Raw genomic sequence first — 26,479 nt, forward strand, 5'->3', positions numbered from 1 at the left:
AAAAATGAAATAAAAATGGAAGCCGTTCTGATGCTGTGTATTTTTCCCACAACAATCAAAATAAAATGCTGCCAAATAATGGAAAGGTTTGACCTGTCAACACAAACACTCCCCCCTCTACATCTCCCCCACAAAAGCTTAATTTTGAGGCCATTGAAATCAAAGCACTGAAATAGAAAAAATATATATGCTTTGGCACTTGGCGGGGATTGAAAACAGTTAACATTAAATCACGGTTAGGACCTCTTGACATTTCAGAAAATAGAAACAGTTTACAATTGAGAAGCCACATATGAAAAAAGGGAATAACTGGGGGGGGGGGGGGGGGGTTACCAGCAAGCACTTCTCAAGTATCAGGAAGAAACTGTCACTAAAGTAGAAAATCAAACAAACCACATTAAGGGGGAATAATGTTTTCAAGAGACAATTGAAATATGGTCACTGAAATATGGTGTGTTAGGACATGATCCACGGGGCGGACCTTAGACACGCAGTGCCCGTTTTCTATTAAGCGTGGAATCCTCTCTGTTTGATCAGCGTGTTGCCCGAGCCGACAGTAAAGGATAAGTGCCAGTTATTCACATATGCAATAAAAACTACCATCAAACAAGCATGGGCTTTACTGATCCTTAAAACTATTTAACAACATCCCCATAGCTAGCTGACCTACTTTTTCCACCTACCTTGTGCTACCATAATCCAACCATTCTGTACATTTGCTGGAAAGCCTGATCTCGGACCATTCTGTTAGCACTGGATATCACAGGACTGAAGCTTCAGACACGAACGGACAGACAGTACAGTAAAAATACAGGATGTCCTTTTAAAACTTAATTCATTTCATGCACAAGACATAAAAAGCTCAGTGTTTGTGGTAACAGGGACGTCAGGGAGGATTGTATAGAACCAAACAACTGGAAACATTTCGGTCAAAAGTCTCTGTTGTCCCAGTACAGAGATGCCACAAAAATACACTTTTATTGGGGCTAGAACTACATGACGGGGTTAGGACTGATTTAACAAGTACAGGCACCCATGTGACAGGTACTCATCTAATTCTAAATACAAAAATTGATCAAGAAGGCCAATAGTAAAACTACTATAACAGGACTGACTTACATTTACAGACAGCCAGCCATGAGGGCGATCTAAGTCTAAATACAAAATTACATCCAGAAAACCTTTAGCAGCACTACAATACACTGACTGGCTAACAATTATTAGATACAAATGTTAATGACACAAATTGTTAACAAATGTATATGTTTACACATTGCTTCACAGTGAGAAAGACATGGTTTGGAAAGAGTAAATGCAAAAAGTGCATCTCTTACTGCCTTCTGCCTAGACAAAATAACATCTTTTAGTATACACAAAAGTCACAGTGGCAGTATTTTGAACAGGAATCACGCATGATTGCTTTTTTCTCTCTTTCTCGATTATTTAAAACAGAAGTGCACCAATGTTGAGCCCTTTAAAATGTACTGTATGTTAGCTTATAAATTAATAAATTAAAAAAATATAAATCCTACATTTTAAGCCTAGCGCTAGTTAACAAGTACTATGCAAGTTATATAAACCGTGCAGTAAAGTGGGGGGGGGGGGAACGTCTTTGCTAAAAGCCCATTGTGTTCAGCGCCACCGACTGCTCCACTTCAGCATTCCCTTTGAGGAGCGTCGCTCTTTGTGCCGAGTCATCCGGCAGCTCGAAGCACGTCCAGCACGGGGGGGATCGGCCCCCGCCAGCCAGGGTGTGGGAGAGGCATGACGGGAGCGCAGGCCAGGGTAATCGCGATCAGCACAGCGGGAAGGATGATGCGTTCCGTTAGCTCATCCCGCTCGTCAGAGCACCCGCCGCGAGTGACAAAACATGTAGCCTAGCCGCTACTAAAAAGCAGGGAGAGCTGTTCAGCGCCACCGATGGAATTTGACCGATTAAGTCACTGTTGAGTAACCAAACAGACCAACGATATTTGCCATGGCAACAACAAACATTGCCACAACACTACAACAAATTAAAAAAAAAAAAAAAAAACAGCTGGCAACTCACAATTTACTACCTTCTCACAGCACAGAGCTAAAAGATCAGGACAGAATGGCTGTACTGCCCTCTTCATTCGTAGGGTAGAACAAAGGGGCACATTTCACTGTCTCTGGAGGAATTAAATCTTCCTCTGAGGTAAACGTCCGCCCCAGCGTAAACCAAACACACGTCCTTCAAGGCGCCATTTTGTAAAAAATCAGGCCTGGCTGCCCACCCCCCCGAGCCCTGATATCCGCCAAAGCGAGAGCGGGTCGTGGTGTGCGTCTGTAGGGCAGTGGAGGAGCCCAAGGCTACAGGAGCTCCAGGGCTGCAGATGATGTTAGCGGCAGTGCGAAACTGGCTTTGGGTGGCAGTGTGCTGTAGAATCTTCTGGTGCCCCCACCCCCCTCTTCTGCCCGCCCACCCTTAGCTGGTACTCAGTCTGTGCCAAACAGCCACCGCCTTCTCCGGGAGCGCGATGGTGTCCCGCCACTGCTCCACCGCCTCCCGGGATGAGCTCTCGTACCCCAGGTGCACCTGCCGAAAAAAAAAAAGAAACAGACTGCATCAGTTTCAAAACTCAAAACTATTAATCATACAGCAAAAGCCTCTGAAGCACACACTGCATTAAGCTCTATAAAAACACTCCCTGCATCAGTCCCTATAGGAACATACTGCATCGGTCCATATTAATACATACACTATTTCAGTTCTTCATTTTAATGCTTCAGTCCACTTCAAAGGCACACAATCCTCATGAGGCACGACAGAGAAATACAGCTTTTTAAAGTGCTCAAAACTCAAAATCACAGTGAGTCAACTTAAACCTGAAATCATTTACTACCAGTTATCATTGACATGTTGGCTCACCTGGTTGAGTCCTTGAGTTTCATATTTGTTAGGATTCTTTTTGTGTTTTATAAGGAGGCATTCCTCTTTGTTCCCGCTAAAAATCAATAAAGCATCTCAAAGGTTCTTTCTGCTTCTTTTTTCTGAGACACACACTCAATCGATTCTTCCATCCCAACCACATAGCAACCGAAAACCTTACAGTTGATTATGCTGACTGTCCTCCTTATCAGCCAATACAGGTATTCAACCTTACAACCGACAAGAAAACTTGTACTCCGAGTATACATTAACAGACTATTTTCAGTCATTTTATATTTGTAAAGCTTGTGCCCAAACTCTTGCTCACCTTAGTGAAAGTCACAGAAACTTTGAAGCAACTCATGCATTGTGCCACATCACAGTTCTTAATCATTCTAGAGCCTGTCCAACGATGTGTACTAAAGCTGTACTAAGATCCCTAAGATTGTAGATCATTCTAGAGCAGGGGTCCTCAATCTTATCCAGAAAGGGCCGGTGTGGGTGCAGGCTTTTGTTCCAACCAAGCAGTTACACACCTGATTCTACTAATCAAGATCCTTTGCAAAGAAGACTCTAGTGTTTGATTAGTAGTATCAGGTGTGTAACTGCTTGGTTGGAACAAAAGCCTGCACCCACACCGGCCCTTTCTGGATAAGATTGAGGACCCCTGTTCTAGAGCCTATCCAAAGATCTGCAAGCTGTACTAAGATCCCTAAGCTTGCAGGAGTCTAAAAGGAAGCAAAACACCTCTAAGAACTACACCAAGTAACTGATACATCTGACATTTCAAGGGTTGGGTACATTTGACATTTCAGGGCTCAACGGCTGGACGAAAGGAAGAGTGAGAGGTTTTCAGCGGGAAATGGGATACGTACGGCATGCAGCACGTTATTCTAACCGCGACACAAGCTCACCTGGCCCAGGAAGTGCTTCCTGCGCATGGAGCCGCGGCTGTAGAGCTTGGCGGAGATGTGGACGCCCCGCTCCTGCGTCGCCACGGGAAACGGAAAGGTCTCCGCCCACCTGGCCTGGCCCCCGGAGGCCCTGAGGGCCCGGGTCTTCTGCTTGGTCACCAGCCGCCCGAACGAGTGCATCTCCACCTTCACAAAGAAGCCTGAGAGAGAGAGAGAGAGAGAGAGAGAGAGAGAGAGAGAGAGAGAGAGAGAGAGAGAGAGAGAGAGAGAGAGAGAGAGAGAGAGAGAGAGAGAGAGAGAGAGAGAGAAGGAGAGAGAGAGAGAGAAAGCAGTGGGAGAGGGATAAAGAGCAATGAAAAATTGAGGAGTCAGAAAGAAAGAATGATAGAGAAAGGGGAAAGAAAGAAAGAAAGGGTGACATACAAATAAACGAGCAGTGACTGAAGTTACATCTGAGAGGCATTTTGTCCATAAATTAATTTGTTTTATCACCTATTTTATTTGCGGACCGCATGGAAACTACTAAGTCGGCACCCATTCACCGTCAATATAAAGCACACAAAATGGCAGACAACTGGAATCCCACATGCCCCAGGTTTGGGGGTTAAAGGTGAGGAAACCTACTCTGGCTGAGGGGTGCAGAGGATGCTGGGAGGTTCTGCGCTTCCAGAACCTGGATCTGAATGCGACCGCTGACTGGCTGGAAGCAGGTGGCAAGATGAAGCTCCGCATGGCAGACCTGCAGGAAGAAGAAGGTTCCCCGGCCAGTTCCACATGTGTAGAGTCTCACAGAAAACACGCACAGAAACACACACACAGACAAAAACACACACACACACACAGACAAACACACACGCACACATGCACACACGCACACACACACATACACACAAACACACACATACAAACACACACACGCACGCATGCACACACGCACGCACGCACAAATATAACAAATGACATACGTCTTTTTGGCAGAGTGCAAGACACCATTGCCTAAAAAAGCCACCAGATCTGTTTCTTTAAGTACGTCGCCCCTTTTTCACAAGTAACCAAGCATCAAACCCCCTGACGAGGGCCGTGCAGACCCAAAGCCCCTTCAGACATATTAAAATGCATTCCTGGGCAGGACAAAAAAAAAAAACACACGTTGAAAGGCATTCGCGGAAAACATCCGTCACACAAACGTCACTCTGTCCCGCGGGGGCATGACAGCGGGCTCCACGCTGAGGCAGATGATGCACGGACCGATTTTAAAAACCGTAGGAAGGGACATAACCGCTCAGCGCCCTCCTTTCTTTTTTCTTTTCTTTTTTTTTTTTTTAACCTGAAATACAGGCCCATTATGGGCAAAGTCTCGCCAGCGTTGTTTGGGTTGTGACCTACTTTCCCCCCGCCTTAAGCCCACAGCACCAGCATGCTAACCTCTTTCCTATTTTTCGCTCATCAAAAATTGCCTTCGAGCCCAATTTCCTTCCACAGCAAATTGCTCCCCATCTTTTCTCCCAATTGCTTGTTCTCTCTTTCAAAAATGTCTGCAAAGATTTCGTTTCCTTTTAAAAACCTCTGGCAATTAAAAAAAATCGGTTGATTTCGTACAATATACAGCACTAATGTTATTCCAATAAAGATGGTTTTTACATATTATGATTTATGTTAGTTTGCTCAGCTGTGTGGGGGGTTAGGGGAGCTGGAAATATATCTTTGTCTAGCTGGGCGTCAGTCATAACCAGGAGCACTAATGTGCTCATACCATTTCTCGTGAGCAGCAATAAATTCTGCCCAGACCAAGTCTGGCCTGTATCAAAGGTTTAAAATGTGATCGGCACACTAATATGGCCTCCGTCAAGCTTACTGCAGGAGCGAATAAGGGACAGTGACGCAAATGCGTCAGTATTAGCCCCTGAAATAACTACCTTACCGTAATGCCAAGTAGTAAACCGGTCGCTTATTGCCTCAGGCACACAATTAATTACACAGTGTAACTGGATAAGGTTTCTGGGGGCTTTCTGAGTCTGCGGACGTTTCCTTATTGGCCGGACATAGTCGGCGGTGTCATCTGCAAGGCGCACTCCAATAAATCTGCACCGCCGGGAAAAAAGGGTTTCAACTTTATCTTTCACAGCTGCGCTGACATAAAACCTTCCCTTGCACTGAGATGTTTAACCCTTTGAAGAGTAGTTTTTTTGGAATGTTTTTTTTCAGTCAGTGTTCTAAAACTCCACAGCACAACTCCAGTAGTGACTGTGACATCAGCATTAGAATGTTCAGATAACAACATTCTACAACTACATATTTGTGATCTCTTAAAGGGCGGATGAGCTTGTGAGCAGCCCTTTTCATAAGGAATTTGTTCTTTCTGTGAGGAAGATTTGTGCATGAATAGTCGAGCTGGCTCGAGGATTTTAAAGGGTTAAAAACAGCCAACACAAATGAAGACTATAGCGCAGAGCATCGGCTGGCTCAGTTCGCTGTTCTGGTCTCGGCAACAAGTCCACCAGTGTCCAAACGGCTGTGTGCTCTCCTGTCCTGGTGGCTTTGCTGGTGTTTCACAGACCAACAGTGATATAACGGCTGAAGTTTCGGCAAGAGCCTTACATCAGCAGCACATTAGCATTTTAATGGCCTCCATGCGCGTTGCGAGTGACCCATTTCCCTGTAACTCCTGCTGCAGTGGAACCGGCTCACCTACGGATTCAGTGACACATTAAATGACTGAGCGTTCACTGAGTGTGAATCACAGGAGAGGCACGGCGGAGGGCAGGTGAATGAAATATAACATCATTTTCAGTGATTCAGCACGAGTCTTCAGCCAAAGACCCGCGCGTTTCTAAGTGTAATGGGTAATGCAGTTTCCCTTGCACTGATAACCCTTTAGTTTAACCCTTTGAAGAGTAGGTTTTTTGGAATGTTTCTCCAAAATTTTAAATCAGCGTTCCAGAACAGCATCACTTGAAAATGACAAGTAGTGATGGTTGCGTCAGCATTAGAATTTTCAGTTAAAATATAATACAATATGATTAGAAATTCTTAAGGACATCTAATAGGATGAACAATCCCCTACTGGTAGAAAGCGTTTCGTTAGATTTTGAAAAAAAAAACATTCAAAACAACTCAAAGGCTAATAGGGAACGGCCCAATGGGGACTCGGGCTCGGACGGTGGGGTTATGTCCAGCCAGTGCTCCGTCTCCTGGGGTCCCAGCTGCCGGAGAGAGAGGACGCACTCGCCCAGGCTGCACTTTCGCGGCAGGTGTGCCTGCAGCCGGAGCACCAGGCTGGCCGTGTGCAGCTGCTGCAGGTGCAGGGCAAAGACGAAGGTCTCCATGAACTCCATGTTCTGGAACAGAGAGGAGGGGAAACGACACAGGGTGAGTTCCCATTTCAATCCGGAGTCACACCGGTTATTTTTTATGTCCTCACAAGTTTCTCGACCCCCCAGTTTGAAATGTCATACTGCCACTGAAAACATCCCTGCCACTTTGGTTATCAATGCACTCTCCACCGAAGCATGTGACATCGGCCACGGCTTCTGATCACTCCACAGTTCACAGGTCAAGCTCAAACACACACACACACACACACACAAGTCAGAGGAAGACTTTGTGTGCAGCTCAACAGGTGGACTTGTGGGTGTCCAAATGACCAGCAGGGAGTTGCTGGTGAATGATGAGATTCTGTCATCCCAGGCTACTGAACCCTTCCCAGTCCAGGGTGACACTAGGGCCAACTGGCAGCTTCCAGCTACTGTCAGCCCTGCCATGGTCTAGATTCAAAACCAGACCGTGGGGCCCATCCATGCATTAGAACAGTGCTTTACCAGGATAAGCCGGCCCAACAGCCCCCAGAAACACACTCCTGAGGACAAACCCAGAGTTCAAATACAGATAATCTTTTCATGAAATATCACATTCGATTTTATTCTGTAATTTTCACAATATTCACACCGTGTGCATGAGCTGACCAATGCCCTTATTTGGACCTGAAGTACAGTGAACGTTGTGTGGCTTCAGGGTTGCCATGTTGGCCTCAAAGACAGTGTGGTTTCAGGGTTGCCAGGTTGGGCTTACCGGTGAGGCTTCTTTCACTGAGCTCTTGAAGTGCACAGGCTTGGACAGGCTGATGACGCCTTTCACCCCAATCTTCTGCAGCCCCCCATTGTCCACGGGGAAGTGGACATTCTTACACTGGAAGAGAAGCCCATCATTTATATGACAGACCGTCCATTATCCTTTTCACTGAGATGATTTCACTCTTCATCTTGCCGTCTCTCAAAATCCCTTTTAGGTGTTTCATGAGGCAATGACCTACACTGTACATGTACTAAAAAAAAAGGTGAAGTAAAAACCCACTCCTTTAACTTAAAACAAAAACGAAAAAAGAGGAGGATGAGGGAGTGTAATGATGGAGGAGGAGCGAATGGGGGGAAGGGGTTCAGTGAGATGGAAGGGCTGGCTGGTGTTGCCGGACCCGGCGCTCCACGCAGACAGAGGTCCCATTCAGCGAGCTGCGAAGCCGAACAATGGAGCGCTTCACCTGGGAACAAGCTTCGCCAGGTGTGTAAGGTTACCTGCACCAGCGTGATCCAGATCTGCTCCAGGGCCTCCTGGTAGCACAGCCTGACGCTCATCATTCCTGGCTCCTTTTCATCCCCCGAGAGAGCGATCGACTCTGCGCAGAACACACACACACACACACACCGTCACCGAAATCCGCTGACATTCACTCATGCGTGTGTAAGCAATGTCCCGCTTCTCCACGTCTCACAGATGGTACAGCTCAACTCCAGAATCATTCGATCCAGTTAATTTCTTTCATTTTAAAACAAACGTGTGTCCGAATGTTGAAAAAGTCTCACACTTTGTCTTAAGAGACCGTCACTGGCTATCTCTGAGTTTATCTTAGAAATGCCTTTTTCTGGACATGAAGCATTTGGAAGCGATTACGGTGTCTGCCTTTTGATGGTCGCACAAGGCGCAGAGATCTAAATCTCATCTGGTCCTTTCAGGGCAAAAGTTACGGAGAGGGTATTTTGTCTCCCAGAAGAAGTCTATAAACCTGCACTGCAAAAGCATCAAACATACACCCAGGATAAACATTTAACGGGACGCTTGTGGGTGTTTGTCTGGAGTGAGCGGTGGGGTACGAAAGGGCGGTTAACGGCCGGCCCATATATGAATGGTTACCTAGGCTACGGCTGCTTTCGGGGGAGTCTCTCATGGACGACGTGCTGCTCTGGATACTGGACACCGACTCATACCTCTGGGAACAAGCCAGGAGAGACTGTGTAAGACATCAATAACATGCCTTGAAGCTAACCCTCCACCCCCTTCCCCCCCGACCCCACCTCCCCAATCTGCCTCCCTCCATACTCAAGTTCTTAGAATTTAAAAGAGTACTAAATTCCATTAAGACTTCAGAAGTTCTGAAATTAAATTATTACAAGGAGGGAAAACTTGGGAGAAGTAAAACAAAACACAAACTATTTCCATATATGGAGGGGGGGGGGAGCCTGAAACTTCTTGGAAATACCCTGGAGTTCCACAACGTCTTGAAGAGAATTACAACAATTATTTGCACTGGGACTTTTTTTTCATATACTGTAGATAACCTGCACCCACCAAATATACGAACAGAATTAACACTTCAGAGATACAGGAGACTGAGTGGAAAGTTATATCACATCTACAGGTCGTACCCTGCCTAAGAAATGCCTGTAGTGTTGAGATAAGAATTGCAGGGCCTGGGACAAAATAAACGACAGTTTAAAACAATCATGGCAAGCACTCATTTAATTAGCTCAGAAACAGCAACAGGTGACCATGTCAGAGGAGATCTCATTTCCAATTATAAGAGACTATCATCCTCAGTTAGAGATTAATGCTTGCTCTATTAACCCAGCCCTGGAATCCACAAATGAAATCCTGGGCCTCTGATCGTATTGTTTTTGCGAGCTTTGCATACAGAATTGTTGTTTATCATGGCTTTTGGCAAACCTTAAAATAAAACTGTCGTCATAGCTCCAGCTTCATATCTGTTATTCAATATTATTAATGGAGTATTAATGCCAAGTGGATACAATTTCCTTTACACAGCTGACAGGGCAAAGAACAGCCCACTAAGGACAGCCCAAACCTCACCTTTTGTTTGTGGACAAGACCAAATAAAGTTATCAGTTCAAAAGTCACTTAATCAACAAAGATAAGTTGGAGCATACAAAGAAACTCGTCGAAACTTGACGTACAATATTAAACAGAATAACGTGTGTTATTATTTCAATGTGTCATGAAATATAACGAGTATATTAAGAAAGCAAATTGATTTATGTTAAGTTTATAAACTTATAAACAAAAAATGGTGGAACTTATGTGTCTGTGATCATGTGACACAGGTGTGTGTGGACCCACAATTACCTCCATGTGGCCTTGGGGGTGTGTGAGATCGAACATGGAGTTGCTCAACCTGTGTTTCCCATTCTTCAGATCCCACACTGAAACACAAACATTCAGTCAGAGCAATTTTGGTTTTGACCTTTAACCCAGGTAAACCCAGAGTTAGTGTCATCCACTCCCCAATTCCTGTACGACAAAATGTAAACATTGGAAAAAAATAAAAAAATAAATCACATGCATGGCTTGAGTTTGCCAACTCCCGGACAGTAAAACACATGCAATTGGCAGAAATTACATGTGCAAATATTTGACCGGCGTGCATCTACGTAAAATACCAGGACTTTTATTGTTACCCCAGCAGGACACATACCAGATTAAACACACTGTTTGAACAGGTCCTTTTTTTTCCTGCCATAAATGATTTGCAACACTGATTAATAAGCTGCACAAAAACGTGTGTCTGGATCAAAAGCTAAGAGTATATGCATAGATATGGAGGAATTAGTACATCTGATCCATAAACACACAGAGAATGGTACAGTCTATCTCCGAGCAAAAGCAAAATAACAAACATTCAACATTCAAATAGTTATGAGCGCTCTGAACATTACTTCCCCTGAGATTTAGAAAAAATTCTGAACAGGGTGAACGGAAAGGCAGATAACCTCCTCAAGGCCAGAGATGTTTCCGCTTGACCTCCTGAGACCCAGCAGAAATAAAGCGGAAGGATTTTCTATTTTTCGCATGACACAAGTGTCCTGGGCGACAAAAACAACGTTGCAGCGCAAAACATTTTCTAAACCACAATTTATTCTCGCTGAATGTCCCTGGCAGTGCAGGTTTCATCAGAGCAGGATATATGGTTCTTGAGATTAAGACCGGGGGGACTCGTGTCCCCCTCAGGGAACAAAAACTAATTTCTCAGAAGGATAAACGGATACTGTACAAATCGGCCCAGGAGGTCATTCCCTTCCGGGCATACAGTACAAATAAAATACACAGATAAGCCGGATATCTCGAGGCAGGGCTGGGTTTTCATTTTCTTTTATTTTTTTGGTTTCCCCCTACCTAATCCGTACGTATTGCCGATCCTGTTTGGGGAGACCCGTCGCGCGGACCCCGGGGAGATGTGGTCCGCTGCGAGGCTGGAATGGAGCGTGGTGCAGGGATCGTAGACGATGTGACTGGCACCTGTCAGTTCTGCCTTCCGGTCCACGTAGGTACACCTTGCAGACCCTGGAACGCAGAGAGGCAATAGAACATACACGTAGGGGCACAGACACAGACGTACGTAGAGGCACAGACACACACACACACGTACAGGCACAGTCACACACACACACACACACGTACAGGCACAGACACATGCACACACACACACACACACACACACACGGGCACAGACACACACACACACACACACACGTACGGCACAACACCACACACACCACCGTACAGCACAGTCCACACACCACACACACAGGCACAGAACGCACACACACTCACACACACACACACACACACACGCACACAACACACACGACATCATAGACAAAGTTAAGCACAGACACACCACACAAGATGGACAACACAAACATCACACACAACAACATCCCACAGGGAATCCTTGAATTTGAAGATTTTCACACTCAGTCTTTAGATACAAACGATTCTACACATCAATAATCAATGAAACCTGATATTCTGAAGAATTCATAGTATTCTCAAACTCATGTGTACACATTAAATAAATACTTAATGAAAACCTGATACAACAAAAGTATTCTCAAAAAGATACAAGCTTTATTTTTAGCACAATGGCACAGCGCCAACTTCCTAGTTTGTGGTTATGAAGTATATAATCACACTAGTCTGCAGAGTTAATCTAACCTAATATCAGTCAGACAAAAAAGAATATATTCGCTGTTCAGAGCAAATGCCTCTGTTTGACAATTCTCCTATCCCTGCAGTTAGCAAATCTGTCAAAGTGTATGTTCTGCCCCTGTGGTTCTGAGTCAGAAATTAAGGCTCTGGTTAAGGCAAGACGGCAGCAATGACTTTAACAGTCTTAATTTCCCTGGAGGCAGCCATTCAACCAGTGCACACCGTCCAGACCGAAACCTTTCCAGAAAAACCTCCCCCCCACCCATTTCTTTTCCACTCAAACAATTTGTGTAAAAGCACCCAGTTCTCGGTCCACTGAAAGCTCGGCCTGAGCAATGGAGGTTCTGCGCAGTGTTAAACCGAGGGTTCGCCGGGCCGTGATATTTTACAGGCCACCATTTTCTTTTCTTTTTTTTTTCAAATGGGGAAGTCAGTAGGTTTACTAAGCCCCTCAGATGACTCCTGAAACAAGAAATAAATCCTAAAATGAGAGGAAAAGGGGGAAATTGGGAGTGCAGCGTGGAGCGTACCGTGCAGCCCCTCCTGGTAGCTGGGGTACAGGGACCCACTGGGCTGGATGTAGGAGGGTTTGAACATCGGGACCACAAAGGGCACCTCTTTCCCATGGGGGGGAAGCTTGGAGAGGAGGTAGTCCTCCGAAACACCAACCACTCGCCTCGGACCTTCTGAGACGACCCCTGAGACGGTGGTGCTGGCCGGCACCACTCTCATTTTAATTACTGCAGAGAAAAGTAAATAACCAGTTACACTCACTTACTAATACATATGAATACATAGTAATGGTCATAATCACCATTATCTGTACATAGCCATTAAAAAAATAATATATTTTATAGGAGTCTGGAAATATAACTAAAAGTGACAGTAAACATTGAGGAATAGTCTTGACGGTATTTGCGAAGTTGGAGTTCCAGATACAATTACAGCTCTTACTGAATTTCGGCTCACTCGTGATTATAATGAATGTCCCTAAAATGAAACTGCAACTAAAGATGGTATGCTAACTTCACAGATATTAATCTCATATGCCACGGCTCTGATAAAAAAAAAAAACATCAGTGAACGGCCCACCTTGGGTCTCAGTCTCCTCCTTGCGCAGAAAGCTCTTGCAGCAGTTTTTGATGCATTCCGTTGCCATGTTGTAGAGCTGCTTTGGATTCGACACAGGGAACAGGAACTTCGGTACAGGCGCAAGAACCGTTTTTGTCTACATTCGCGGCTGATGATTAACCAAAAAATCTCAACTTTCTGATTTAAGGTTGCACTGAATTAGTATGCTACATACTCCTATACTCTTGTCAGCTAAAAAAAAAAAAAAAAAAAACTTAAAAATATTGAAGTTGATTTTGTGCATCAATATTTCTTAATATAGGTTAAAATATTAACGTTTTAGTGGAAAACGCAGAAAATGTCTGCGCTCTCAGCTGGCAGAAGTTATTAACCTACCCTAACTAGTTCTCAACAGCGTCAATGGTATAACAATTGATGACCCAGCGACTGGCAAGTTTTTAAAAAATCAACTCCCCCCATGAAACCACAAACGTGGCAAAATGGACCGTTTGGACTTACCCGTACGATTGCACCGCCGGAGAAGTATAGCTCGATCGTTCATGAAAACAGGTGTACTACAGTCTCTTTCTGCGCTCATTGTAGTAGGCTAAAGCCCTGGGGACTTCAAAAATTTCGGTCATAGCGCCCTCCAGTTACACGCCTCTTCATGAACGTGTCTGACGAGCTGGCAGATTCTCGCGACCGAATCGAGCGCGCTTTCGTTACAATAATCAGCTATCACGGTGAGCAGTTTAGTGTTGTTTTTACTATCCCGGAAGCACTCACAATCTGTTAGTGTTATTGTCCGCCCGGTTCAGAGACATCCCGCTTAAATTTTAATTTCCCATATGCTCAAGTAGCCCACTACACACCACTGACATGCTTAGAAATCATTCACGACCTTTCAAGACCATCAGGATTTACACCTTTATTTGACTGACCAAGATTACTTACAGGGTCTTAATAAAAACAAGTATATAAAAGATGACACGTGAATGACTAGCAGACACATTTTTTAAAAAGACAAACATTTCAATGTTTGGAATGCTGAATACATTTTTGAGTTAATCCTTTAAGGTGGCACAAACGAATAACAATTTAAAAAACACTTTCGACCGAATTACTACACCACCGCAACAGAACAGACAAACATTTCCTTGAGAAACAGTTGGATTAAGATGCGGTTTTTAAACACACTGTGCGGCAGTGATGGGGTTTGTCAGACGAAGATTTAATCTAAGAAATCCAACTCAAGGCTAGAAAATGACGAACATAAATATTGGTTCCCACTGAAGCATGCGTTTAGACTTTGAATTGATCTTGGGTTGGGTTGCTGATCATTCTCACGTTAACCACCCCTGACATTGCGTCAGAACATTTGCACAGACCCTCTCTGTGGTTGTATTGTAATTCACGGCTAAGACTGATACGAGGTACTGTACACCAAGAATATAATTCTGATGTGCATTTTCAATAATTCATCCTTCCGGAACATTGCAGTGTGTGGTAGTATTATCCCCTATCTCCTGATATGCTGTTCTTTTTATTTTTATTTTTTTAAAACTGGACACGTGTCTGTCATGTGAAAACACTGTTGTGTAACTTTGCCCTCTCAGTTCAGTAAAACAGTTAAGCTGAGAGGGTTCACAGGAAACAAGGAGGCGTACAATAGTAAACCAAAATAACATAAATCCAGCAAAAAGAAATAGATGGAAAAACACAGGCAACTTGGAGGAATATTCTGGCATCTCAGTACAGGTGGAAAAAAAAGACTTTTCACAAAAGAGAAAATGAAATGGTAAAAAGGACCCTGTGAATAACGAGTTCTTTAATATTCACAAGATCAAATGACAAACCCATATTGCCATTGCTACAAAAATCTTCTTCCACGTGGATAAATGTGAACCGGTCTTTCGGCAGCCTTAAGATAGAGCGTCCCTGAAAAGGATTTCTTTTTGGGGGCTGGGGTTGTGGAACTAGGAGATGTTGAACCCGAAATGGGGTGGGGGGGTTTCCCAGAATCCCCGGTACAGTGTAGGCATAATCAAAGACAAACCAAGCTGCCGGATGGAGGAGGTTGTGGATCGAGGACTGGGGTCAGTCAGGGGTTGAGAGGTCAAAGGTCAGAAACTTCAGGGCTTCAGTAGGAATACTCGGAGACGTATATCGTGAGTCGGATGATGGAGCTGCCTCTGAAGTTAATGACGTGGTTGACAGTGACCATCTCCAGGTCTAAGACCACCTCTCTTGGGCCCTTGATAGGGCGAGTCAGGACTAGAGTGGCACTGACGTTGCTGGTTTGCTGTGGGATGGACAGAGAAAAAAAAGGGGGGAATTTGTTAGTAACCATGGAAACCGTTACAGAGATCCCCAGCCCTGGTCCGGGAAAGGACATAGGGCAAAATGTTCAACAATTACCACCAAAAAATTTTAAATACAAACCAACTTTATACACACACACACAAAACTGTGATCTTGCCTTTATTTTGTTCTGTAATAAAGAACATAATACCAAACATACCAAACATAATCAGTCATTTCGGCTTCAATGACAAGTCAAGGACAAAACTAAATGTATTTCATCCACCAAAACGAGCATTTGAAGTTGAAGCTGATGTTAATACATGACGCAATGTTGTGAAATTCTGACCTCATGCTGTGCACTTGGTTATATTGCGCATATATATATTTATTTTTAGCTAAAGTAAACACCTTGAGAAATATCCCATGGACAACTGGAATCTCTTGAGATCTTTCCTTATTATGCCACTTTATCAAGCATTGGCAATCATGTGGCGCCCTCTGCTGGCTACTGAACTTTGTCAAAAGCCAAATATGTGATAGTCCAGCGTGATCCAGCACAAGCTCGGGTTTGGTTGAGTAACTATATGGATCTCACATTACCTCACAGGCATACACTTTTATTCCTTTCTGAAAAAAATCCTTTGCATGGGTGGTGTGCTTCTCATAAAAATAAACTTATTTCACAATATTTTCCCCTTTAACTACTCAGTAAGACTGCTTAGTATACAACTTAATAGATTCAACCACTTGAGAAGTTGAATTCTGTATGTCAGCAGAAATAAACCCCCCAACAACATGTTTAATTACTCAAAGATATAATCAGTCATGTGATGTCACACTGAAATCAGTTATTCAACAAAATAGCTCAAAAAATGTTTTTACTAAAAGCAGTTAGATTTTTTTCAAAAAAATTTTAACCAGCATAAACTGTTATCACTGGACCAGGGCTGGCCATATCCTGCAACATTCTAACCTGGTAACGCAGTGCAGTGTTATATAGAGAGAGCTGTGCAAAGCTCTCAGACTGTAGTCATGTGAAATGTTAATATCACTCAACATTACAGGCAGCAGTCACGCAAAATGTTAAAATTAACATCGCACCCCCCCTTCTGCCGCCCCCCCCCTTCCCCCAACCCCGACCCGTCCTGAGATATAACAGAGGCGCAGCCAAAAGCAGGGGGTCGGTGTCACTCACCCTCATGCTGAACTCTCTGCCCTCGTTGCCTGACTTGATCTGAAAGATGTAAAAGGCCCCCGGGTAGCGCGTGGTGGCCTGCATCTGGAATATGTCCGCGGGGACGCCGCGACCGGAGGTCAGGTCCATGTGCCTGAACAGGACGGTGAACGGCCTCTCCCTGCACGCAGGGTTTTCGGCTGAGCACATGCACTGACTGGGGAAGAGGGGGGGGGAGAGAGGCAGGGAGAGAGAGAAGAGAGAGGAGAGAGGAACAGGGAGAGGGAGAGGGAGAGAGAGATGGAGAGGGAGAGAGAGATGGAGAGAGAGAGGGAGAGAGAGAGAGAGAGGAGGAGAAAGAGGGAGAGGGAGAGAAAGAGAGCGAGGGAGAGAAAGAGGGAAAGAGAAATGGAGAGGGAGGGAGAGAGAGAGAGACAGAGGCAAGGTTACCAAATTACAAGGGAACACTTCCTTTGCCTGTGTCCCTATGGGTCGCAATCATTGAGCATTAATAACCATCATTACGGAAATCACAAATGCCAGTTAATTCAGAATCACCTCCGATAATCAAGTAATCTACTACAAATAACTTATGCAACAGCATAAAGATTTGGTTTTTGGTTTTTGTGACTACAGCACAGTCCATTCAACACCAAGTACAGCTGGAATTTAATCCTCATTCCTGCTGTATGCCTGTATCTATATAGCAAAATGCAGCCAGAGCTGTCCATTGTTCTGACTGAACATAAAAGCAAGTTGTCTGTCAAGTATTTAATGTTTGTAGAAACTAATTGCATTATACCCCTACATTATTGCATGGATTCAAAATTTGTCCATAACTTTGACTTCAAAATGCATTAAATTTATACTACGTTTTTTGTTCAAAAGACTGTGTGGCGAGTTCATTTTGGCGATTGCCAAACTCCCAAAAACTGTGTTCAAAACGAAAGAAACCTAATGCACGCATGCATCATGATGCATGCAGTCATTTATAAGCAACAGCTAAGGGCAAACGTGAACAGGCCTGCATTAGTTTGCAGAAGAAGCAGAACAGTGAGGCTGGTACTCACTTCTCGCTGATCTCAATGTAAGGTGGGTCACATTTATTAGGGTCCAGGCATTTATACCCCCCCTGGAAATTGAAACATACTTGTGCTGTTGTACAGGTGTTGTTACCAGTGTCACATTCATTGATATCTTCAAAATCAAACACACAACAATAAAGGTCAGTTTGAACATCGTCATCATCATCAGCATCATCATCATCATCATCAATCATCATCATCAATGCAAAAGCATGCGTCAGCAAAAAATATTGATCATGCACGATGACAGAAAAACAAACACAAATGACAAAATGCTGCATTTTCTACTTAAACAATTAGCACAACCAGTTCACAAATCTAGGCACAAAATTAACATTTACATCTAATACAATTGAGCAGCAGTTGCACGCTTAGTGTTGCTTGTCGTTAGGAATATTTACACAAAATATCAGACTACCACAAAAAAGATAATACAAAAAAAAAAAAAATACAAATAGATAAAAAATAAGGGGAGACAGAGGCCATGCTGGCCCTCCAATCACATCACCTCATACCTTCACAGCTCCGCCCATCCTCAAAGATGAAGTACCCGGGGGGGCAGACACAGGTGAAGGAGCCGGGTATGTTCAGACACGAATGCTGGCACAAGAACTCAGAGAAGCTACACTCGTCCAGGTCTAAGGGCGACACACAGAGACTCCTATCAAGAGGGCAATATCAACCCCCCCCAGAAAGGGGCAACCGTCCAGCGTCTGCAGGCAAAACACTAAGTCATAGATCACAGTTTTATGGACCTGCGCTTTTAATTTCTCCTCTGCAAATGACTTTCAGTCCCTTTTATTGCAAATGATGCAAATTTTTCAGTCTCTTTTAGTGCGCATTACAAGGCAGCCTTTAAGTGCTGGTGGTTTACTGTATGGTTGCAGGTTGAAAGGCTGCTGCTTTGATTCCCGGGTGGGACACTGCTGTGATACCCCTGAGCTAAAGGTACTGAAACCTGAAAATGTTTCAGTATATATCCCGCTCTATAAATGGGTACTTTGTAAAAATGCTAAAGTTGCGTAAGGCGCAAGTCGCTCTGGACAAGAGCGTCTTCTAAATGGCAGCAACGCAAAAAAAAAGAAAAGATGAACGTGGTTGCTTAAGTAACCGTGATGTCACAGGAGCAGGGCAGCTGCGAGCGCACGCTCAGCGCCCCCCCGCTCTCGGGTCGACACTCCCTCACCGTTACACGTGGTCCCGTCGGACGCCAGCTCGAAGCCCTCGACGCAGTTGCACATGAAGGAGCCGTAGGTGTTAATGCACCCGTGCGTGCAGGGGATGTCCTCGCACTCGTCCACGTCTGTCAAGGAGGAGCAGAAGTCACGCTTTCATGACATCACAATCGTCACATGTGACCGGAGACCGAAGCCCACGATGTCATCATGCTACTTTTTTTTTTTTATTGCCCATTACAGAGGGATGTAGCACGATTACGACATCAGATAATGGGAAACAAAATACTCCACTTGCACTGCCAATATGTGACGACTCAGGAAAAGCCAGGGTGGTTACGCAGTTTGACGAGAACGCACAGAAAGTGACTTAGAACGGTTTGTTAAATGGGTATGCACATCTGGGCCTACCTTGACACGTCCTGCCGTCTGGGTTTAGGAGGAAGCCAGGGTTACAGGAGCAGGAGTACGACCCCGGGACGTTGGCGCAAAGCTGCTGGCAGTAACCATAGCGACACTCATCGATATCTAGGTGGAGACAAGAAGTTGGGAGTTTAAAGGGGGTGGGTGCCGAGATCTAGACTGCCTCTGTCTTTTTCCAGTGTTTCTTTGATCGTTTTTTCAAAAACAAACTGTCATTTTTTTTTAAAAAGCACAGGTTTAGCCCAATAAAGATGCGGAAGCTCTTACCCTGACACTGGCCACCAATCAGCCAGTACCCCTCTGAACAGGTACAGGTATATCCCCCAGCCGTGTTGATGCACACTTGGGTAGGATTGCACTGGTGAGACTCCGTTTCACACTCATCAATGTCTGAGAGATGTGGGAACAGGGTGAACGAAACAGAGGTTGAGAGGGAGGGAGGGGAGGAGGGAAAGAGAAAGAAAAATGTCTGTATCTCCTTTGGACAGACTTGTAGACAGCAGTTATTTATAGTGGGAGTTTATCTTTAAAGAGTTTGTGAGCAATTTGTACTAGTGTTTACAGACAGCTGATGATAGCCAAACCCAGGGCATACCACACACAGTCATATTTCAGTTCATGTCTGGCTACTCCAAGTGTTTTAAAAAAATATATATATATATTTACTGCCTGGCACTTGAGAATTCGTAATTTACTGGAATTCCACACAGTTGTAGGTCACACACTGCCCTAGAATCACCATTTCCTTTTGTGGATATCAGAAACAAAAATCCGCTGCCGTTTGCAGGGTCCTCATCCCATGAAGTCACCAATTAGTTGTTTATTTTTATTTTTATTTTTTAAATAAAAGCAAGAGGGAGGGTGAACCCCAAGATGATTGGCTTGTTTAAACATGCAGGTCTAATAGCCGATAAGGCCTGACGAGGGCCAGCCCCAGGACCAAGTCCACGGCACGGCTGGCTCACAGCTCCGGCTGGGCTGGGCCTAAGGCTGGGGTTTCGGGCCAACAGAAACACAGCACAGCACCTGCTTGCAGTTAAACCCCTTTCAGTGTGGCAAGGGGGGGGGGAACATGTGCGCTCCATGCGTACTACAGCCCCCCAGCTCCCCGCCCCCCCCCTTAACACAACCCTGTCTGGGAGTGTTTCAGTACACCTCCTTTTATGGGCTCTTTTACGAGCCTCTCAAGGGGGGGGGGTTGTGGTAATCACCCCGACGATCCTGATGAACTTGTGAGAGAGTCAGACGGCGGCCTGAGAATTTTTAGGGTGAGGGGGTGGGGGGGTGACGAGGTGGGGGGGGGGGGGGTGAGTGTTCATGGTACAAGGGAAAGAGAGGTCCCTTGAGAGAAAAAAGCCACTTGGCAAAAAACAGCCCAGAAAACCGTGGGTATTCTCAGTTAAATATGCCAGCTGTTACACGCTGGAATGCAGACACACACGCCTGCGTGCACATACACACACACACACACACACATACACAAAGACAGATTTCGCCAACTGCACAGAAAGGACACAAGCTATGTTTTCTGAGGATAAATGCATGTTCCAGAAATAGGGAACTTCTTCAGTTGGGTAAAAACATCTTGAATCAAACAGCATGTGTTTTTGCGATGATCCCTGCAGCATCATGCACTTCTCTGTATTACGAAACTGTCATGGTACATAAGCTGGGAAATATAGGCATGTACACAAGACTTCAGTGACTCGAGGAGAGAGAGGGGGGTCATTTGAGTGTTGCAGGTCTCGCTGCTAACCTAAGGGGTACATTATGGGTACGAATGACACATCTTTGATAGGTGGCATCCATACCAACAAAGTGAGGTGCTCATACCTCACAGGAAAAAGTGACCCTGTAATTTGGAATGCCCAATCACAAGTGTCGGCTCAACCCACCCCTGTATACAACACTATCAGCCATTAAGGAGGCTGCACACCAGTGTGCCTCTATTCCGGAACACTGGGAGAAAGGCAGCCGCCATTTCCGCTAACTCTGCGCCGCGGCAGCTGCACCGCTGCTGCGTTTCTCCGCACTGAAACGCCCTGCACAGCTCACGCATCCGAAACAGGGGGACCGCGGAAGAGAAGGGGGGGTCGCCACCGAGCCTTCAAGCGCGGATGACATCCCGCCAAAGAGAAAAAAAAGAAAAAATGCTACGCTCCGCTCAATGCTAAGCGCAGTGATTAAATCCGGTCCATGGGGCACATGGCTTAATTGAGAGCTGGTGCTTAAGCCGAATGCAGCACACAGGAGCCCCTAAGAAACGGGGTTTTGAAAAAAACCTTTAGATATTTCAATATGTTTCCCCTGAACTGTACTTACAACAATGCAGCCAGCGGACAGAAAGCAACAAACTTGCCTGGTGTCAATATTACCCTCAGTGGGGGAATCGACAGTAATCAAGCACAGAAATAGCATACACAAGCCATGGAAAGTTTGAATAATAGCATCTGAGGCCAAACTTATTTTGCCCCCACTTGATATTAGGGCTGCGGGGGTGCTGATGTCACCCACCACCCAGGCCCACGAGACAAAGGCCCATTTGTGATCACGCCGGGACAGGACGTCACAGTCTGCAACATTGCCCTCTGCAGCCAGAAAACTGCACATCAGTCAACGGTCGTCCGGGGCTGCCCGCACCTCCTGGGATTTGTAGTCTCCTGGGCCCGGGGTCCTCAGGGACTTCCTGCTTCTCCCGCTGAAGCACACACACTGTTCGCCTACAGCAACAGATGATCTCACTCGCTGGCGCTGGGTGCCCAGATGGCTGGAATACCGGCGCTAATTCCCTGTTCCCGCGGTTTACCCAAACAAGGCCGGGGAGCGGGATCCCTTAACCGCCCGGGGGTACGCGGTTGTGCCAAAGGGGAAATCGGCCAGCAGAGTAAAATATGAGTTCATTATCCAGTCATTATGGAGTCACAATCCATTTATAATAAATGAAGAGTAATATAACCCTAATAGAGCCTTTTGCGTGACAACTTCCATATATAACAAAATATTCCCATAGTACTGAGGAAAGCTGACGAGACAAAAAGAAAAAGCCACATATATATATATATACGAGCACCAGAAGACTGGAAAAGAGATCGCATGCTCTATGGTCGGCTTTGGCTGGCACCAGTTTTCAAGCAATCCATCACTTAAGTTTGGTTTTTTTGTTTTAATGAACTATTTACTGCAGCCTCAATGCACAGTTTAATGCATTTCACTGGAATCACCTGATATGAACTAAAATAACCACAGTCCAGACAGTCTGACATGTCCTGAAGAAACACAAAACAGCATCCCAGCTCATTCAATATTTTTTTTTCACAAAAAAATCTCTAACTTAATAAAAAGCTGTGGGAAAATAACCAGCCCTTTTGAGCTCAGTAGCTGAAAACAAGCATCAAATTAAAAGCTAATTGAGCTGTTCAGGGACATTGCCCCCTGGACTATGTACTAAAAGCCAAATCTTTACTGAGGGGGACAGAGAGCAGGAAGGGTGCGCTATTTTCCAATGAAACATTAAGCCAAGATCTTGGCCCCCTTTGTTTATTAAAAACTGCCTTGGCTCTCCCTTTTTAAAGTAAGGCTGCAAACATTGTCCTGGACAAATCCCAATCTAAACTCTTTAAATGTGCTCCATTCACTTAGCTCTTTCAGGCTTGCTTTACACGTCTCATGTGCTGTGACCAAAAAATGGCCACCACCTTCATTCTAGGTGAAAGAGTCATATAACTGGAAGCCATCCCCATACAGAGTACATCTTTAAAAAGTGCTCATTTCCTTGCATTAAAGGCACAACGCAAAATCCTGCAATATATTTTTAAAAAAGAAATCGTAAAAAGTTTTCACTCAGATGCGTGATGCCAAGAGCAGCGGTTTTTATATTTACATTTTTACTTTTGAATCTTCATTTTATAAATTAAATTGGCCTGGGGTGTACACTGGCCTCAGACATGCAGGGGACAAGGAGGCTGAAACTGCCTTCCTGACAAACACAAGGCCACCATTCAGATATATGACAAAATGCAGCGCAATGTTCAAATGGCAGTCTTTTGAAAGAGTTTAGAAAAAAACAAAAACGCTCCCTTTACGTATAGAGTCTTGGCCGTGCCAATGCCGACTGTGGTCAACAGGCACACAAGGTGGTCATAGTCAGCTCTTGGGCGGGGGGGGGGGGGGGGGGGGAGAGGGGGCGTGGGCTTTGGTCTTATTGGTCATTAATCATTGACCACACTTTTTGCCAGGAATGTACAATGGCCTTTTTCTCTCAATCGCTCAATGCTGCAGGGCATCAGACCAATGACCAGCAGGACCTGCAAGGCCCAATGGCCTGGTGTTTGCAGAAATAGCCCCTCACGATTGTTGATCCAATGCTCAACAAATGCTCTTTGATGGACAGGATCGCTACAGACACCATAACACACTTAATAAAATGAATGAATAAATATTTAGATTTACTCATACATCTATTAAAATACTTTGATAGCTAAATAAAGCTAAATGAAATTAAGTAAATGTAAATACACATGGTAGTACAAATACGGTGGATTCAGCTTTATGAACTCTCTGCTATTTCGCAATGGCAGATGGTTCCCAAATAGCAATAGAACTAATGGCCCAAAAGAAGGTCAATGACCTGCAGGCACAGTAACACATCTTTTTTGTGCCAAATAGTATCATTTGGACTGCAATAAATATGTAGTATGCACATTCAATTATCAACCAACATAATACAAAACAATATTAATTGTATTTGAGATATTTTACCTCCAGAACATCTTTAAAACGAAATGTAGCCTATGTCTGGGCTTACCCGTGCAAAGGCCATCCTCCGCAAGGACGTATCCAAGGACACAGGGGGCGGACCGTCCAGAGACCGGGAAGCTGGGAGCTGCAGGGGGCCGCTGGACCGACGGGTAGGGTTCGGGAAAGGCCAAGGCTGTGTCCGGATAAGACGGCTCACTATAGGTCGATGGGTTGGTCCTGGCGTAGGGCTGACTGTACATGCCTCGCGGGAGACACAGGTAGCCGCCGTTTTGATTCACGCAGCGCATGTCCCCGCGGCAGGGGTCCGCGAGCGTCCGGCACTCGTCCAGGTCTGCCAGAGAGGAGAGATGGACCCGTGTTCATTGCGATTATAGCAACAATTCTGACCCGGTGAAGATATATGGGCCTATTTATAGGCTGCCGCAAAAAGGAAAAAAGATATAAACGAATCTCACCAACACACTGTCTGATACGCCGGTCATAGATAAAGCCATCTGTGCACGTCTGGAAAAATATAAACATGTTTAAATCAAATGAATCGTTGCAGACAAGCAGGACATCTAAGAGTTTTAACTGAGAAGCCGTGGTCCCGAAGGACCGTTGTTCAAAATGAACACGGATTAGTGGAAACAACTGGAGATGGTTATTAAGTAATATGGTAAGATGGTCCAGTGACCTTATGAGGACTAATGTTGTCATCAGAAAGTAACGCACTACTGCTTTCAGTAAAGCAAATTCTTCCTTTAAAACAATATTAATCTCTCGCGAAGCACGGTCAAGTAATTATTAACTCCAAACATCTGGTCCACAGACCCAGACTCTCGTTCTCATAAATCGATGAATCATGCGATTTACCTGCGTATTGCCAGACTGGATACATAGTACGATCAACATCAGAACTGTCAACATCCTGCAGAGAAGAAAGAATGCTTAAAATGTGACTAAAGGGGAAACACAGTTTCATTTGACGGGCTATTTTGACCTTTCCTTTTTCCTTTTACGCATCAGTGCCATTATGGTTAAATCAGGCAGCGCGTAGAGTATTGGGACGCTGCACAACTTGTTTTAACAGTTGGGATTTCTTTTGCAATACTTTCCCAGTTTTAGCCCGCCCAAAAGTGTCGGGGGGATACTCAATGCAAAAGTCATCAAATAAAAACATGTTGTCAGTTAGTCATCAATATGACGTGCCGCTACACGGTCAGAAAGATCGGCTTACCTAGCGAACGTCCAGAAACTCGAGAAACGTCCTTCAAAGAGCATGGTTTTTATGGGTCCGTGGTGGTTCCAAATGAAAGAGCCGAAGGACCAGCCCGTAATTTCTTTGCAGCGAACTTGTCAGAACTGCTCTACCGTAGACCCCTTAGAGTACACCACTGCGCAATCGGGCGCTCTCGCCTCCCCCCGACTCCGCGCCTTCAAGCGAAAACCGACACCTGGCTTTGGTTAACCAACGTGTAGTCTACCGAGAGCAACGCAAGAGTTGACCAGTTCCACGAGGAATGTTTTTTCAAAATAAGGAGTTAATTTTTTTTTCTCCTCCGTCGTCTGCTATACAGACTATTTAGCAATGCAAATAGCTGGGGCCCCGGGGCACTTGACAACAGCTGGTTTAAATCACAGAAAGACAACCCCCTTGAAACAGTGCGCTCACAGAGCTGCCGCGATCACTTACAAAATACTCGAGAACAATCTGAATCAAGAAAATGCAAGAAGGGGTGACACATGGACTCCTCTTCGGAAGTGCTGTAGGCTACTTTGTTCAAGAAATATATTTGTAACAAAGGCGTTGCGTTCAAGACGTTCTTAAGGGGTATTCGGAATCGAGGACACATTTTGAAGCGTGTGTTTCATCATACGAAGCTCTGATTTCCCTTTATCATACTTTTCCCCACCCCAAATCAATATTGCATTATTGGGATATTTAGATCTTAAATTCAAACTGAGTGATGACTGTATGCGTATAGGCACTGTATAGGCAATGATGATTGTATGATTTTCACTCCACTGTAATATTAGGCACCACGCAAACAAAAATGAAAGATTCATGCCATGACCCTTTCAGAGTTTACTGAAAAAAACATGGACCCGAAGCAGCCTGCACACCAGCGAACTGAAAACATCACTGTACCCACATCACTCGTTGACCTACCTGGAACAAGGTAACTTGGTTCTTATCCAGGTCTATGGGTTTTTTTTTTTTTTTGGGGGGGGGGGGGGTTGTTACATGACATCACATAATTATCCTGTGTATACCTGATTATCCCCTAAATGAAACCATTTCAACAGTCATTGAAACCTGAATTAAATACAATTCAAAACAATACTCTGAGTAATGAAGGGAAAGTTTATGACATTTAAATTGGTTCCTTCTATTTGGCTCTTACCTCCTGAGCTATGTCGCCCCT

The 26,479-nt window shown here is 44.8% G+C and overlaps 2 protein-coding genes across 2 annotated transcripts; both read right to left on the minus strand.

The window, feature by feature from the left end:
- Window positions 1–604: 604 nt before the first annotated feature.
- Window positions 605–13,974, minus strand: LOC135244756 (tandem C2 domains nuclear protein). The gene is made up of 12 exons (XM_064317334.1): window positions 13,672–13,974; window positions 13,174–13,404; window positions 12,612–12,821; window positions 11,266–11,433; window positions 10,219–10,295; window positions 8,992–9,067; window positions 8,376–8,476; window positions 7,876–7,992; window positions 6,960–7,145; window positions 4,432–4,552; window positions 3,808–4,007; window positions 605–2,560 (listed from the first exon to the last, which is right to left on the minus strand). Exons 2-12 carry the CDS (start codon window positions 13,238–13,240, stop codon window positions 2,450–2,452), a joined length of 1,434 nt encoding a protein of 477 aa, XP_064173404.1. The 5' UTR covers window positions 13,241–13,404; window positions 13,672–13,974; the 3' UTR covers window positions 605–2,449.
- Window positions 13,975–14,065: 91 nt separating this feature from the next.
- fbln5 (fibulin 5) lies at window positions 14,066–25,691 on the minus strand. Its single transcript, XM_064317210.1, has 11 exons — window positions 25,291–25,691; window positions 24,927–24,981; window positions 24,527–24,575; window positions 24,118–24,402; window positions 19,581–19,703; window positions 19,302–19,418; window positions 18,902–19,018; window positions 18,231–18,353; window positions 17,701–17,827; window positions 16,652–16,847; window positions 14,066–15,454 (listed from the first exon to the last, which is right to left on the minus strand). Exons 1-11 carry the CDS (start codon window positions 25,332–25,334, stop codon window positions 15,293–15,295), a joined length of 1,398 nt encoding a protein of 465 aa, XP_064173280.1. The 5' UTR covers window positions 25,335–25,691; the 3' UTR covers window positions 14,066–15,292.
- Window positions 25,692–26,479: the final 788 nt, after the last annotated feature.

The sequence above is a fragment of the Anguilla rostrata genome, chromosome 1 (genome assembly GCF_018555375.3).
Source record: "Anguilla rostrata isolate EN2019 chromosome 1, ASM1855537v3, whole genome shotgun sequence".
Classification (NCBI taxonomy): Eukaryota; Metazoa; Chordata; class Actinopteri; order Anguilliformes; family Anguillidae; genus Anguilla; species Anguilla rostrata.